Source organism: Panthera leo, chromosome A1 (genome assembly GCF_018350215.1).
Source record: "Panthera leo isolate Ple1 chromosome A1, P.leo_Ple1_pat1.1, whole genome shotgun sequence".
NCBI lineage: Eukaryota > Metazoa > Chordata > Mammalia > Carnivora > Felidae > Panthera > Panthera leo.
In genome coordinates, this window is record NC_056679.1 from 13803270 (window position 1) to 13819929 (window position 16660).

At 34.5% G+C, this 16660-nt stretch overlaps 1 protein-coding gene across 8 annotated transcripts in view; it reads left to right on the forward strand.

The window, feature by feature from the left end:
- Positions 1-16660, forward strand: part of NBEA (neurobeachin) — a 683574-nt gene that overhangs the window by 89384 nt on the left and 577530 nt on the right. For all 8 annotated transcript variants that reach the window (XM_042952224.1, XM_042952367.1, XM_042952503.1 and 5 more), the window contains exons 6-8: positions 361-487; positions 9509-9628; positions 12791-12937. In XM_042952224.1, the coding sequence (XP_042808158.1) occupies positions 361-487; positions 9509-9628; positions 12791-12937 (394 nt within the window). The remainder of the gene's footprint in view (positions 1-360; positions 488-9508; positions 9629-12790; positions 12938-16660) is intronic.

Sequence of the window (16660 nt, forward strand, 5' to 3'; positions counted from 1 at the left end):
TGAGTTTTTATTTTATATGCAGATTTTTAAAAAGTTTCTTTATTTTTGAGAGACAGACAGCATGAGCAGGAGAGGGTCAGAGAGAGAAGAAGAGACAGAATCCCAAGCAGACTAGGTGATGTCAGCCCAGAGCCTGAGGTGGTGCTCTAACTCACGAAACTGTGAGACCATGACTCAGAGCTGAAACCAAGAGTTGGATGCGTGACTGAGCCACGAAATGAGTGTTTATTCTATATTTGGGGCCAGGTGCCCTGAAATGAGTTTTATTTTAAAGTAATGTTTTATATTATTTTTATAATGCTTTTTAGATATATGGTTCTTTGTATCAGAGAATATTAAACAATTCTATTTTCTTGACAGTTTTCGTACTAGCAAAGGAGTTGGTTACTCTGCTCACTTCGTTGGCAACTGTCTAATAGTTACATCACTGAAGTCTAAAGGAAAAGGTTTTCAGCACTGTGTGAAATACGATTTTCAACCACGTAAGGTAGGTATAAATAAATATTTCTATTGAGGAACACACAATTTACAATTCCCACTGTCTTAAAATTCACTTGTTATGACTTCTGTAATATTCTCTTACTGATTTTCTAATGACTCATAATGCTTTTTTTTCTCTTCCCCTTGTCTGCATTTTCTTTTTACTTTTCTAACTTTTCACATAAAAAGAGGCTCTTGACCTCTTGCAGTGTGTGTCTCACTTGCTAGCTCATTGTGATTTATTCTATGCCATTCTTAAAGTAAATACTTACTGAATATTTCCTGAGTTCCAGACACTGTTGTAGGCACTAGAGATGTGACAGTGAACAAAACAGACCACATTCCTGCTTTTGTGGAGCTTATATTTTCCGGGAATTTTTATTCAGTTTTATGAGAGCTTTCCACTCTTATTCTTATCTCCAAGCTCTTTTCTTATATTCTCCTCTACCAAAAGATATTGCCACGGGAATGTCTGTTTGGCCTCTCAACTTCAGAATATGTTAACACCGAATTTGCATCTCCAGTCCTATATCCATTATGTTCTAAATCCCTTGTTTAGATTAAGAAACTGCCATCTTCATGATAGTGGGGACTTGAGTCACTTTTGTTTTTCATCCCCTTTTTGATCTTTACCAGTTCAATTTTCCAGTCCTTTACTTTGTATCTCTGTAATATAGCTTTCTTAAAAAAAAAAAAAAATCCTTACCTGCTGCTTGAATTCTTCATACTTTTCTTTTTCTCTCTTTATTTTGGATCCTTTGTCTTCTCCTCTCGCAGATGATTTCACACGCTAATATCTGATTTATATTCTTGGTCATATTATTGCATTGCTCAAACCGATCATTTGCTTCTTACTAACAACTAATTTATTCAATTAACATTTTTGGTCTAGTCCCTCATGATTTGGGTTTTATTTTCAGCTCTTTGCTTATACCCTTTATTGTGTCGAAACTGAGCTAGCATGTGTGTTTCACTTTTTTCCTTTTCAATTGTTCCATCTCTGGCATGAAAACATTTACATGTCTCCTCACTTGTGGCTTTAGGTCTTCAAATCTCACATTATCGTTAGGTTCCATTCTACGTAACATGATTTCCATGGACTCTTTCCTTGATTTGCCTTGCTCTCAGATATAATCTCTCTCATAGCATATTATTTCAGTATTTTTTATAACAATTATTTGTTTTAAACCTTCATTACTCATTTATAAGTGCATAATTTAGTAACTGTTGAGATGAAGCTGTGTATTTGATTCATCTGTGTATTCCCTTATTTACCTGCCACAGAGTTTTGAACTGACAATAATATATGTTGGATAAACAAATAAAATAATGCTTTAATAACCAAAAAAGAGTTTCCTGAAGGAGTAGGTTATATTTATCTGGACAGCTAATTTCTGTTGAGCAGTTGATTTTCTAGTGGTGTAAAAATAAAGGAGGTATTACTGTTGATAAAATGAGAGAGAGAAGGCCTAGGCCTTGTGGTCAGTGCTTCTTTGTAGGGCAGTATCCCAAGGACCTTTTCCATGTGGCTGGAAGAGGAAAGACAGTCAGTCACGGCAACAAAGATCAAGTCATTTAGGTTGTTACTTACTATGTGATATGTGTTTAAAATCAAAAGCTTACCAGCTTTTCTTGTTGTTCTTTCAGCACAGTATTACACCCTGCAAAACTAAGTTAATTTTTGGAATTGTAGAGAACTAGAGCTTTATCCATGAGCATTAAGCGAGATTTTGCACCTTTTGAGAAAGGGTTTTGCGCAGGTTTAATGGAAGATACAGTTACTTAGAATTCCAACCACAGACGCATTCTTATATGTTTATACTGATCCAAAAATTTTGGTGTATAGCATATATAATTTTGTATGCTATGTCATTTTGTATAATAATCTATGTAATGTATAAATTTGCTATATGTTATATAGGAATAATGGAGTGTCTTTTCAATTTTTAGCACTTTTATGAAAACAATATTAAACAATTTAAGTTATATTATTAATTCACATTTATTCAAAGGCAAACTTATATGAGCTTTATGTTACTTTAATTATAGTTCTGAGGAATTATGTTTGAAGAACATTTGCAGAAATTGTTCTTTAATAACAGTTCTGTCTTATTCTTCCTCTTCCCTTTTCCTCTCCCCCAAATTCTCTCGGTCGTCCTTTACCTCCTCCTCCTCTTTTGCTCATCCTTTCATCTTCCCCTGTCTTTCCCCTTCTTCTTCCCTTTTTTCCTCCTCCTCCTTTTCTTGTTCTTCTTCCCTCTAACTGTATTTGCTTTAGATACAGAACAAGTTTTTAGACTGGACATTCAGACTTCACAGTAGTTTGTATACATGTACATGTCATGCACTATGGATTTATACATAATTAGCTCTTTTAAAAGGTCAAGTGTTAAACCTCCAGATTTGGTAATACAGAGAGACTTTTCTTGAGGGAGTTTAAGCTGATCCTAGTAGTCCTGAATCTTGTTTCCTGAGATTCAAGGTTACACTAATTTCTGCTCTTCAAAAATGCTGGCTTCAAGAAGGGAGATATTACTCTGTGGTTAATGTTTTGGCCCTTGAAATATACCTCTGAATATATATATTCAGAGGCCAGGTTGATATGTGTTTGGAATTTTTAAAAAAATTTTTAATGTTTATTTATTTTTGAGAGAAAAAGCAAGAGAGAGAGAAAGAGACAGAGAGCCACCTGGGTGCCCTGATATGTGTTTTAAAAGTCTGCTGTAGGGGCACCTGGGTGGCTCAGTCGGTTGAGCATCCAACTTTGGCTCAGGTCATGATCTCGTGGTTCGTGGGTTTGAGCCCTACCTTGGGCTCTGTGCTCACAGTGTGTGGAGTATGCTTGGGATCCTCTCTCTCCCTGTCTCTCTGCTTCTCCCCAGCTCGTGCTCTCTCTCTCTCTCTCTCTCTCTCTCTCTCTCTCTCTGTCTCTCAAAATAAATACATTAATTTAAAAAGTCTTCTCTAAAGATCTAAAGATAAAAAATAAAAAATGTGCAATTATGTTATATAATTAGATTTATTAGATATAATTCACTATCACCTGGGTTTTTTTCTAGAGGGATGTTCTTGGCTATTTATTGGACTCTATCTTTGTGTTAGAGTATCCAGTCATTTGAAAGTTCAGAATTTAAAATAACAAGTTACAGAAGGATAGGAGTTCCTATTTCCACGTGTTTAAGGCCAGTTATCCCTTATAGGTTCAAGGGCCTTTTTTGGATACCTGGCAGTGAGATTGTCCACCTTCTTTAAGAGCACACTTTACTTTATATCCAAAGGAATATTTATCCACAGGAGCAACCGTAACAGAGATTGATGAGCCCACATATGGCAGAGGGAATGTCATTTCCTCTTCTTTCTGTTTGTTTTCTTGTTTGCTTATGATCCCGTGTATGTTTTGCCACATATTGAAGAAAATATTATTTAGGATGGGGTTTTCAAATATATATTTAAAATTTTACCTGAGTCCAATAAAAATATTTGCTTTATGTTGAAGCAATAGTAAAACTGTTTCTCTTAAAGAATATCAGCGTGGGGCACTTGGGTGGCTCATTCGGTCAAGTGTCTGACTCTTGATTTCAGCTCAGATCATGATTTCACAGTATGTGAGTTCAATCCCCACCTAGGGCTTTGCACTGACAATGAGGAGCCTGCTTGGGATTTACTCTCTCTCTCCCTCTGTTCCCCGCCCCCCCATGCTTTCTCTCTATCTCAAAATAAATAAACTTAAAAAAGAATTTATGTAAAAGAAAGAATATCAGTGTATCAATCATTCATTAACATATACCTGGAAAATAGCTTAAAAAGCAGGAATTCTAAATAAATTCATACATTAGAATGGAGGTTCTTGATTTCTTGATACAAATCCCAGTTATTTTCATACAAATTTAATTGTCTCTCCTCCAGAAATTCTGATTTATTACATTTGGGATGACACCCAGGGGAGTTTGCCAAATGTGCCAAACTGTTTTGAATTTCAGTGGGAACTTGTTATAAATACAGATTCTTGGAATTATAATTTCCATGTTAGGAATATATTTTTAACAAATGCTCTAGGTGATGTTTTTCATCTGACAAGTTTAGATAACAATGATTTGAAGAGTATAAACAAGGAAAATTAGGGTGAAGCTAAGAACTAAATAAAATTGTCATTAACCAATAAAAAGCAATTTAACCCATTTGTTCTCTCTCTCTCTCTCTCTCTCTCTCTCTCTCTCTTCACACTATTTCCTTATGAGAAATACATTCCCATTTGTAAGAGCTCTATATATGTTGATTCTAAGGAGTCTTGGTAGGAACAGGGCCAGGGAGTGATAGATGTTTTAAAAAACCATAGATGCTCATAAACCTTGAAAACCATAAATACTTTGTTTTACTGTTTCATTATTCAAGATAAATGCATTCTCTCTCTCTTTTTTTCTTTCTTATTTTTCCAGGAGATGACCTAGCTAAATTGTAATCCTTTGGTAAGGTGTTTAACTGGCCTTTCCAAAAGAAATCTTTATATTAAAACTTTTGCTTTCTTAGCTGTACCACTCACCAAATGTTTGACCTTGTGAAAATTCCATAACGTTTTAGCCCACAGTAAATTATTAGCCTATTACCTAAGATGTAGTAAGTGCTCAATATGTGTTAGCTACTATTGATATTTGTATAAATATCATGTTATATTTTCCTATGAATTCTTATTACAGGTTTTTTTTTTCGTTTCTGTTTGGTATTTTTTTCTAGATCTAGTTTTGAGTCTTAACTAATTGCAGACCTCAGTGGATGTACAGAATATCAGTATGCATGCACAGTTTCCAATTTTCCTCCCATTTCTTTTAAAATATAAATCAGAAATATAAAAAATATCAAGTCAAACATTGGTCTCTTTTGAATGGAAAAGACACTTGTGTGTTATATGTACATATTGATGTACCATGGAAAGAGAACATTAAAGTTAATTTTCCTATAACTGCTCTGACCTTCACTGAGATTAGTTCGTTCATTCAACTGTGCATTCATTTATTCATCCATCAGCTTTGTCAAATATCAGTGTTATGACCAAAAGCAAACTCTTTGATTATAACTCCACATCTTATTATCTGGCTAATTAACTGTCTAACTGTATTAATTATCTTAAGTTAATGGTACCACTACCAATTTAAGTGAAAAATTGGAAGCCATCTTTAGACTTCTCTTTTCTGTATCAGCACTTTCAATGAGTTTTGTTAATTAGTCCCTGTCTCCCTTCTTTTAAATTACTAATGTCTTTGTCTTAATTTAGACTTTTATAGTTTTCTTACCTCAACCTTTGCAGTAGTTTTCAGGTTTATCTTGAACCACATTTGCCTAACTGTCCCACTTACTCGGTACTGCCAGTTATTTTCCTAAACTATGAAGATGATCATTGCATTTTCCTGCTCAAAATTCCTTAGTGATAAGACATTACCAAAAAACAAAGATTACCAAAGGTGTCCTAAAGTTTCTTATAAACTGATCTTTGTTATTGTGTCTAAATCTAAACACCGAGAAGAGTTTTGTCAGGCCTCTGTGCTGTATGTAAAGTATTAAGATTCCTCTTTTCCCCCTGTTTACTCAGCAATTTGTATTCATCCTTCAAGCTTAGTCATAAGTTTCATTTTACTCTTTTAGTGACTTCTTCTCGGTTAGCCTTCCTTCTCCTTTTGTCTTTTCTTTTCCTTCTGCGCTCAGTTAGTCATTACTTCTTTTGCTCCCATATCTGTGTTTTAGACAGTTTCCATGGTTTTATAATTGCTTTCATGTTTGTTTTCCTGGTGAACTCTCCTTAAGGGTGTATATGTTATCATTGCTCACAGTCTGGGGGATACTGGGCATGAAATAGACTATCAGTAAATTTTTAAAAAAATGTTTATTTATTTTTGAGAGAGAGAGAGAGAGAGAGAGAGAGAGAGCGAGCGCCTGAATGGGGGGAGGAACAGAAAGAGAGGGAGACACTGACTCCAAAGCAGGCTCCAGGCTCCGAGCCATCAGCACAGAGCCCGATGTGGGGCTCGAACTCACGAACCATGAGATCATGACCTGAGCTGAAGTTGGACGCTTAACCGTCTGAGCCACCAGACACCCCGACTATCAGTAAATTTTTTGAATGAGTGAGTGACTCTGAGGAGTAAATGTCAATTTTAGCAGAAAAAAATCTCATCAGATGGAAATTGTGGATAAAAAATAGGTATTAGTTAGTGCTGTCTTCTTTATGGCTGCCAAATATGTATTAGGAACTGTTCTTCATAATTCTCATATATTGTCTCTTATCTGTAATGTTCATTCCACAAAAAGGCATTATTATTCCCCCTTTTTTAGAGATGGAAATAGCTAAATGATTTGCCAGAAGTCATAGAGCTTGTAACTTGGGAACTCAGTTTTTATATCTGTATGAATGTAAAATTCATACTGCACAGCCAAACACCCTAAGTTATTTGGTACATAGGAGAAAGAACTCAATAAATATTTGTTAAATAAGTTCTTTACTATATCAAGTATGTAAGTAACTATAATGATATATCTAATATTATTTATCTTAAACTTGTCTTTGGAGAGCAGGAAATCCTTTTCTATTTATAGGCATTTGTTTATATGCATTCTATTTAGAAAGTTAAAATTTCTTTTTTTTAAATTTCAAATTTTGATTTAAATTCAAGTTAGCTAACATGTAGTGTCAATTGGTTTCAGGAATAAAATTAAGTTATTTATCACTTATATAACACCCAGAGCTCATCACAAGTACCCTTCTTAATGCCTATCACCCATTTAGCCCATCCTCTACCCACCTCCCCTCCAGCAACCCTTAGTTTGTTCTCTATAGTTAAGAGTGTCTTATGGTTTGCCTCCCTCTCTGTTTTTATCTTATTTTATTTTTATTTCTCTTCCCCTATGTTCATATGTTTTGTTTCTTAAATTCCAGATGTGGGTAAAGTCATATGGTATTTGTCTTTCTCTGACTGACTCATTTTACTTAGCATAATATATTCTGGTTCCATGCACATTGTGCAGATGGCAAGATTTCATTCTTTTTGATGGCTGAGTAGTATTCCATTATATATATATATATATATATATATATATATATATATATATATATATATATGGCACACATTTGGGCTCTTTCCATAATTTGATTATTGTTTTGATAGTTAGAAATTTAAAATTTTAATAATTTTACTCCAAAATAATAAAGGTTATATTTCCTGTGTTACCTAGATGGCATTCTGGTGGAAAATTTTCAAACTCAATGAGTTTGAAATACAAATAATACAATACAAACTCAATGAGTTTGAAATACACATAAAATAATACAAGTAAATTTGAATTTTTATGCATGTAAACTTCTATAAGATTTTTCTTAAATTTATATGAAGCTCAATTTTTATGGCTTCTTCTTGATAATTTTGTAATATTTAGAAATAAGAATGGTTAAATGACTGACTTTAAATATTTTCTTCTGCTTTTAATCAAGACTAACATAAATGTTGCTTTCTGATCCAGTAGAAGATTCCTTTTGCAATAGTTAAAGATTACCTAGACTGAAACAACTTTAAAAAAGACATGTGTTTAGGGATTAAATAGTTTGACCTAACATTTTATTTTTATAATTGAGGAACAGTGTTCTTTGTGTTATTGTTTTCCATGAGTTGTTTAGTGCACTATTTTTATTTTCTAACTTGAAATGAATGAAATTGAATTTTGTTCAAAGTACTTCAGACACCTTGAAATAGCTGATGTTTTCGTGGCTGAGAATTATTATAGCTTTATGTTTTTCAAAATATAGTATTATGAAATAATTGAGTAGTGCTTTTAAGTAATCTGGGAAACAAAGTTTGTATTATATATTTTTATGTTTTTGTGGGGGAAACGAAGTCTAATTTTTTTCTTCTTAAACACTGAAGGCATACTTGTTCAAGTGTCTATAAATCATTTGCATTTTTTTATATTTTAGAATTATATTTCTGTATTCTTGGCCTTAGATTAAGTTTCAAAGAGAGTAAGGGTTGGATCCACAAATCATTGCAGAATTTAAATCATTCCATATCAAAATATATACTTGAAATGCTTTTGGTTGGCCCTAGGAATTATAAACTTAGAACTTAATACAAACTTATTCCTCGATTCTTAATGAATATTCACACATTATTAAGTTAAAAGATACATAATTTTTCTTGGACCTAATAAATCTGAGTTGTGGAATTGAAACCACCTAATCTTATTATAAATGTTAAAATGTTGGGGGTGCCCGGGTGGCTCAGTTGGTTAAGCGTCTGACTCTTGACTTTTGGCTCAGGTCATGATCTCACAGTTCATGAATTCAAGCCCTGCATCACTCTGTGCTGCTAGCACAGAGCCCACTTGGAATTCTTTCTCTCTCTGCTCCTTTCCTGCTCCTGCGTGCACGCTCACTTTCTCTCTCTCTCTCAAAATAAACAAATAAATAAATAAATAAATAAAACTTTTAAAAAAATTTTAAAAAAGTAAATGTTAAAGTGTTGTTCCTTTGACTATCTTTCCTGACCATGCAATCCGAAATAGAATCAAGGTTAATCTTTCTCAGTTTATGCTGTTTTCTTTTCCTTCACAGTAATCATTATTTGTCATTTTATATTTATTTACTTGTCTAATCTGTGTCTCTTTCACTACACCATGAATTTCAGGAGAGTTGGACCTATGGTCTTTCTGGTCAGACTTGAAACAATACAAATACAAATGGTACAATACAAATGTTATTAAATGAATAAACCAAATATAATTGTATTTCCATAATATTTGCATCTTGGTATAGTAGAAGGAGTGTAATTCCACAGTTCAAGGTATTCTAGGTCTGTCTCCATCACAGATTTATTCTTTATGAGTCACTTCTTTCATCTGCAAAGTGAGAAGTATGAGGGGGAACTTGGTAATGCGTAATTGTTAGTATTCTTTCAAGCATTCTTAAAGTGTGTTGTGAATGTTATGATTGCTTTTTAGGTAATAACTAAACATTACATATCAAGATCTTTTTTTTTTTTAATTTAAGTGGTACATGATCAGCATTGTCCACATTTATAATCGATGGAGGAACAGTGAAATTCGGTGTTATGTTAATGGACAGCTGGTATCCTATGGTGATATGGCTTGGCATGTTAACACAAATGATGTAAGTTTTTTGTTTTTTGTTTTTTTAATCTGTGCTTTAATGTATTTGAGTGTGTGATCTATTGGTATTCATGACATTCATGAATTTTATAATAGTTTGGTAGAAACTTAATAGTTGTACTTCTGAAAGTTTTATTCAGTTAAATGAATTTTTAGTTCTTAAATTTAGTATAATTAAGTTGCTAAAATAGATGATTAGTGATGAAAAAAGGGAAATTGCTCAAATAAATTATTAAGTATTAGGTCAAAACATCCATGCAATATTCTATTCTTTCTAGAATTTCAAGCATTAAAAACAAAAAGGTCTTACACCTTATTTGGATGTGAAAGGAAGACCTTACATACAATGAATCAGTATAACATGTAGTCATTATTATTTACTACATAAATAGTGATAAATGCTGTGGAGAAATATTAAGTGGGAATAGGTATAGAGAGTATAGGTGTAGGGAAGGGGGAAGCCAGATGGTACAGAGATGATCTTAGTGAGAAGAGTTTAGGGAGCAAGTCATGTGGATATTTTGGAGAAATATCCGGAGAAATATCACTGCGTTCACTGAAAGCAGTGAGTGCAGAGCCTTTGAGGCAGAACGGAAAGTTAATTGAACAAATAAGCAGCCAGTTTGCCTAGAACAGAGGGAGGAGTGGACAGAACAATGTTGAGAGGTAAGGTTTAGACAGACCATAGAGGGTGAAATCACACAGGCATCATACACAAACATAATACCTGGGCTTTCCCATCTTAGCCAGCATAAAAATCTTAGGAAGGGTTTCAGCAGACAAGTGGCATGATGCAGGCTTATATTTTTTTTTTAAATTTTTTTAACGTTTATTTATTTTTGAGACAGAGAGAGACAGAACATGAATGGGAGAGGGTCAGAGAGAGGGAGACACAGAATCTGAAACAGGCTCCAGGCTCTGAGCTGTCAGCACAGAGCCCGACGCGGGGCTCAAACTCACGGACCGTGAGATCATGACCTGAGCCGAAGTCAGACGCTTAACTGACCAAGCCACCCAGGCGCCCCCAGGCTCATATTTTAAAAATGTCCATCAGTCTGCAGTATTGAGAATATTCTAAAGGGAAAAAATGGCAGAAGCAAGGAGATCAATTAAATGACTTACTGTGATAATAACAAGCAGGTAATACGAGTTTTAGCTAGCATGTTAGCAGTGAAAGAGGTAATACAATTGTATTCTGGAGGGAGCATATCTTGAGTTAAATCCTCAAAAGCTCTGTTCTGGGCTTTCCTTTGTCATTATCCCGGCCTGTTAGAACCAAAATAAAAGATGTTTTCAAATGCCTGATGTTTTACCTTCAAACCCAATAATACACAATCATTCCAGCATACCTGGTTTTATAAAAACTTGGCCTTTCTCTAACAAAATTCACTTCTCAGTGTTGTCTACATCTCTGCAGACTTTAATTTCCTTAAGGGCAGGGGTCTCTTCTTGTTCTCACTTATATTATTTTAAATAGTACTGTGTCTGTAGTCCATATTTTCCCAGGGTCAAGGGTTGGAAGAGTACTCCTTACAGACATCTGAACCTTGACCTGTTTTCACATGACCTAAGAGCTGAGAATCTTGTTTTTTATTTTTAAAGGTTTTTATTTTTTTTAAGATACAAACAAAAAAATCAAGAAAGATTATGTGACAGAAACCACATGTGGCTGGCAAAGTTTAAAATCTTTACTATCTGTTCATTTATAGAACAAGTTTGTTTTTTTGCCCTAGAAACTCAAGGTGGTCCATAGTCAGCAAATTTTTGAGAATGACTTTGTCAGAATTAGAATGCACAGATGAAATTCTACTTTATCTCTGCCCTCCAGAGGGGAGACTTTTTATTATAGAGTGAAGGTAACCCCAATGACCTTGTTGGCTGTCACTACATCTAGTTATATTTAGAATGAAAGAAATGAAGGGGCGCCTGGGTGGCTCAGTCGGTTAAGCGTCCGACTTCGGCTCAGGTCACGATCTCACGGTATGTGAGTTCGAGCCCCGCGTCGGGCTCTGTGCTGACTGCTCAGAGCCTGGAGCCTGTTTCAGATTCTGTGTCTCCCTCTCTCTCTGACCCTCCCCCGTTCATACTCTGTCTCTCTCTGTCTCAAAAATAAATAAACGTTTAAAAAAAAAATTAAGAATGAAAGAAATGAAAAGAAAAAAGAAAAAAAGATGGAAGGAAGGAAGTAGAGATGGAAGGAAGGAAGGAAGGATTTTGATTTTTGAATTATTTGCACTAGTACACCAAGAAATGGAGAGGCCTGGGCTGTAACACTTACATACACATACATTGTGCAGTAAACTCTTAAGTTCCTATAGTTTTAATTACAGATTGGGTATTTGATGAAGAGTTTCTGTCTTTATAATTCATTCAGAAATATTTTGTTATTCTATTGAGGCACCAAAGGGATTCCATACATATGCAGTGCTGTGCTTATCAGCACTAAGGTGTGGAATAACTTTGAGACTGGGCAAAAGAAACTGGGGACTAGCATTAGGTGACATTTAGAGAAATAGAGATGGGAAGGGTCTTAAATATGGCTTCTTAGGTCTTGAATTCTGCAGATGGAGGGCACTGTACCATCTGCTTTAGCCAGCAGACTTTGGTGATAATTATTTATTTGGTTCTGCATAATGCCTACTTATGGAAGAGAGGGAAGGGATTTTCATTGTGTCCTTGCTTTGTGTGGAGAAATAGAGGAATATATATCCCTGGTGGAGAAATTAGGTAGTTTCTAAAATTAAGCCTTATGTGTTTATGGTTAAAATTTGGAGTAGTCATTCTCTGATTCAGGTGAATCTCTCTCTATAAATGGACTGTTGTTAGAGCATGTGAGTTTTAAAATTAGTTTTACTTTTCAAAGTAGAATTTTAAGCCCTTTTACATTTAAGTATAACATTTGCAAAGTGGTTCAGTGATTATTGAGTAGATGGTTACTGTTTGTTTTACTTTTCCATAGATACGAAATACTTAACTGATTTACTTTTTTGGAAAATCTTTAGCTGGCTTTTATTATGTAAATATTCCTGAAGTCTTAAGCGATGCTTTTTTCTGTTATTATTGTTATACTTGAAGGTATACATGAAAGTGAAGGCAGGCATCCTTAAATATTTTATCATTACAAAATAATACATTGATTTTTTTTATGACTTTTTAAAAATAGAGCTATGACAAGTGCTTTCTCGGATCTTCAGAAACTGCTGATGCAAATAGGGTGTTTTGTGGTCAACTTGGTGCCGTGTATGTATTCAGTGAAGCACTCAACCCTGCGCAGATATTTGCAATTCATCAGTTAGGACCTGGATATAAGGTAGTAATAACGATCTTACGCATTCTATGGAAAGTTTTATGTGAATTCTATGTGAAATGTGATACAGTATAATATACAGTGGTTATCTTCTTCAGTGTGCTTTAAAAGTCATCTTTGGAATTTAGTTGTTAGTACAAGTTTCATTTTGTTTCAAAGGTGCTTTTTCTCTTTTGGATTTTTTTCCTCATGAACTTTTAAAATTCTAAAGAATGTTTTTTGTTATGTTGAAGCCATGGCTTTTGTTGACAAAACTCTGAAATAATAAATTTTATAAAACCGTGATGCTTATGTGGTATTTGAAATCTCAAATTTTGAAATATGAAATGAACAAATGACTGGTGTATTCAAAATAGAGATAACTTGGAAAGAACAAAGATTTAGAAGGAAAATGGTGTCAATTATTACACGTGGCTGAAATTATTCAGTTTTAGTTTTTATTTTTGCTGGTCCTTTACAGTAGGTGAGGAGGGTCAGTACAGTAGCAAGTATCTGAATTTTGCAAAGTCATTATTAAATATGGTTTATCACATTCTTCCTGTTTTTTAACTCCCAAAATGAAGACTTATTTAGGCAAGATATCACATTCACATACATTAATTAGTTTTTAATATGCAGTACACCTGGCTAGGGAAATATATGAGTTTTATGTAAATCACATTAGTAACTGTGACATCCCAAACTGTTTGGAGCTGAGAGAAAAGTATGCATTATAAGTCAAAATATTTTTAATAATTCTGAAGAAGTACATGTCTTGCATGGAAGAGCTGTTTGTTTTACACATAGTGTTTAAGTAATCAGTGTGAAGATTGTATTATGAAAAGGGGGTACTAAACTATTTCTGTTCCCAGTGATTTTAAAATAATCATAAATTTTGAGAATGATGCTGTCATTTTTAATGTCAGGGTGATAATTCTTGCTACCATCGTTTGTCCATATGAGTTTATTTGTGTTCCTGTCTCTGAAGTGAATTTGTGCTTGTAACAGCACTGTTTCTTTCATTGGTTCTTTTGTTGGGTTTTGGGTCCTAGTTCTGCCATGTGTTGGCGTTGCATGGTAATGTTTCTGTAATTCAGATTTTTTGATTAACATACACCCTGCCTCCTTTTGTTTCTTTTCCTTGGTCTGTAAAATATTTGATGTGGCTTTCTTCAGGCACTGCCAGAGTATGATATTAGGTGAATCAAACCAATGATATATAAATAAAGGTAGAAAATTTTAAAAACCACAGTTATTCAAATTTTAAACCCAATATGATTGCTATAATGACATTTTAGAATTGATGGGAGCTTCTTGGTAGGAAAAAGGAAAAGGACTAAATATTAACAAATTATGTAATTCTCCCTTTGGAAAGAAGCAAACATTGTCTTGAATCACTTTGCAAACTTAGTTGTTTGTTATATGGCTTTTGCTCATCACATTCTTTTATAACAAAAGTGAAAATGAGTAGTAATCCTGTGTTGCCATGTTCTATACACAAGTACTCATGTTATATAAGAATGTAGTCCTAGCATCCTAATATAGACAATAGAGTACCTATATCAAAGTCAGAACTTTTAAAAGAAAATACCTCTAAATTTTGGGTGTTACATGAAAAATAATTGGGGGCGCCTGGGTGGCTCAGTCGGTTAAGCGGCCGACTTCGGCTCAGGTCATGATCTCGCGGTCCGTGAGTTCGAGTCCCGTGTCAGACTCTGTGCTAACAGCTCGGAGCCTGGAGCCTGTTTCAGATTCTGTGTCTCCCTCTCTCTCTGACCCTCCCCCGTTCATGCTCTGTCTCTCTGTGTCTCAAAAATAAATAAACGTTAAAAAAAAATAATTTTATTAAGTTTTGAAAGTTCCCAGTTTATGGGTATAGCCCACTGAGCCCCTTGTCTATATTAAAGGAAATAGACTGTAAATCAATGGGTATGTATGTATTTTCTCAATTTGTAAATATTAAAAATAGAATCACTATTAGTACAAACATCTGTAAAAATTTTTGACAATGAAATTTTTTTCCTAGAAATTCAGAGAATGAAGGGAGAGGGGAAAGAATGCAAATGAAGATCAGATTGTGTTATCACAGGGGAAAAAAGCTGAAGTGGTTCACATAGCAGTCTCAATTTTCTTGGGTAAAGTAGGAGGCAAAGTCACTTCCTATGAGTGAAGGGGTAAAGAGTTGCAGTGGAGTTTTTAAGGTGTTTAGGATATAATAATTTGTTGACATTTGGTGTAAATCACAAATGAAGCTTAAATTATTGTTATATAATAATGTATTTATATTCATCGATGTGCGTTATATAGAGCTTCCTGTAAGTATAATGGTCAGACAATATTGTCTGTGATTCTGAGCTTAATGTAGATAGCATGTCAGCATCTGGGCCCTGAAATAAAATAAATTCCCCCCAAAATAATGCCCTCAAACTATATATACTATGTAGCCTATCCCATGTGATTTTGACTTCTTGATCATTAGAGTATTCGGTAATTTTCTTTCTATGAAATGTCTGGTTTTGAGCAATATAGCTTGTCTATGAATATTTTACCCTTAGTTATTTTAGGTAAATGATTAATAAAGGAGGGTATTACTAGTCAATTAAATAAATCATTAGGTTCAGGGGTGCCTGGATGGCTCAGTCATTTATGTGTCTGACTTCTTGACTTGCTCAGACCATACCGTGGTCTCATGGTTAGTGAGTTAGATCCCTTCACTGGGCTCTGCACTGACAGTGCAGAGCCTGATTGGGATTCTCTCTCTCCTCTCTCTCTGTCCCTTCCTTTCTCCCTCTCAAAAATAAATAAAGAAACTTTAAACATAAATAAATAGGGGAGCCTGAGTGGCTCAGTTGGTTAAGCGTCTGCCTTTGGCTCAGGTCATGATCTTGCAATTGGTAAATTCAAGCCCCATGTCAGACTCTGTGCTTACAGCTCAGAGCTTGGAGCCTATTTCAGATTCTGTGTCTCCCTCACTCTCTGCCCCTGCCCTGCATATGCTCTCTCTCTCTCCTTCAAAAACAAATAAACATTAAAAAAAATTTTTTTAACTAAATAAACCATTAGGTTTTGGATTTGTAAAACAGAATTTCTCACTGTAATTTTGTCTAGTCTAGAAACATTTACCGTGAGTTAAGTTTATCATACAGCTCCATTTGATGGGGTTATTCAGTGTGTACAAGATTGTGAAGTCATACATACAGTGACTTTTTGACATAAACTTACACAACATTTCAACAGTTTTGATATTTTCCAATTGTTATTGGACATTTCCTAATTATCACTATCATATAATCTCTTGTGGCAAGCAATTCATCTCCCTTGCTAAATATTACAATATTGTTTTGCTTTTGTCCTCCAAGAAAATAATGGTTTTTATCAGTTTATTATATTATGACAAAGGCATAACTGATAAGAGAAAATGTATAAAACAGCCTCCAAAATTAAAGATCACTTTGGAGGGTTTCTGATACCTGCTTGGATAGGCAAGTTCCTAGCAAAGGTATTCCCACAATCACCACTTAACACTCTGCACATAATACAGAAAACAACTATGTGAGGGTCCTAAAGAGCCAAGATTTAGAGAGGTGTCAAAACATGAAGCAAGTGGTCCAGCATGGGCTGAGTTGCTAATTTTTTACTCTGATAGAAAAACTTTTTTGGCCAGAAAATAAGGTGAAAAGCACTTGGCCAGTCAGTACCACATGGAGGTTAATGGCCAGCTCAAGAAAAGAGAGAGCCAGAAAAGGA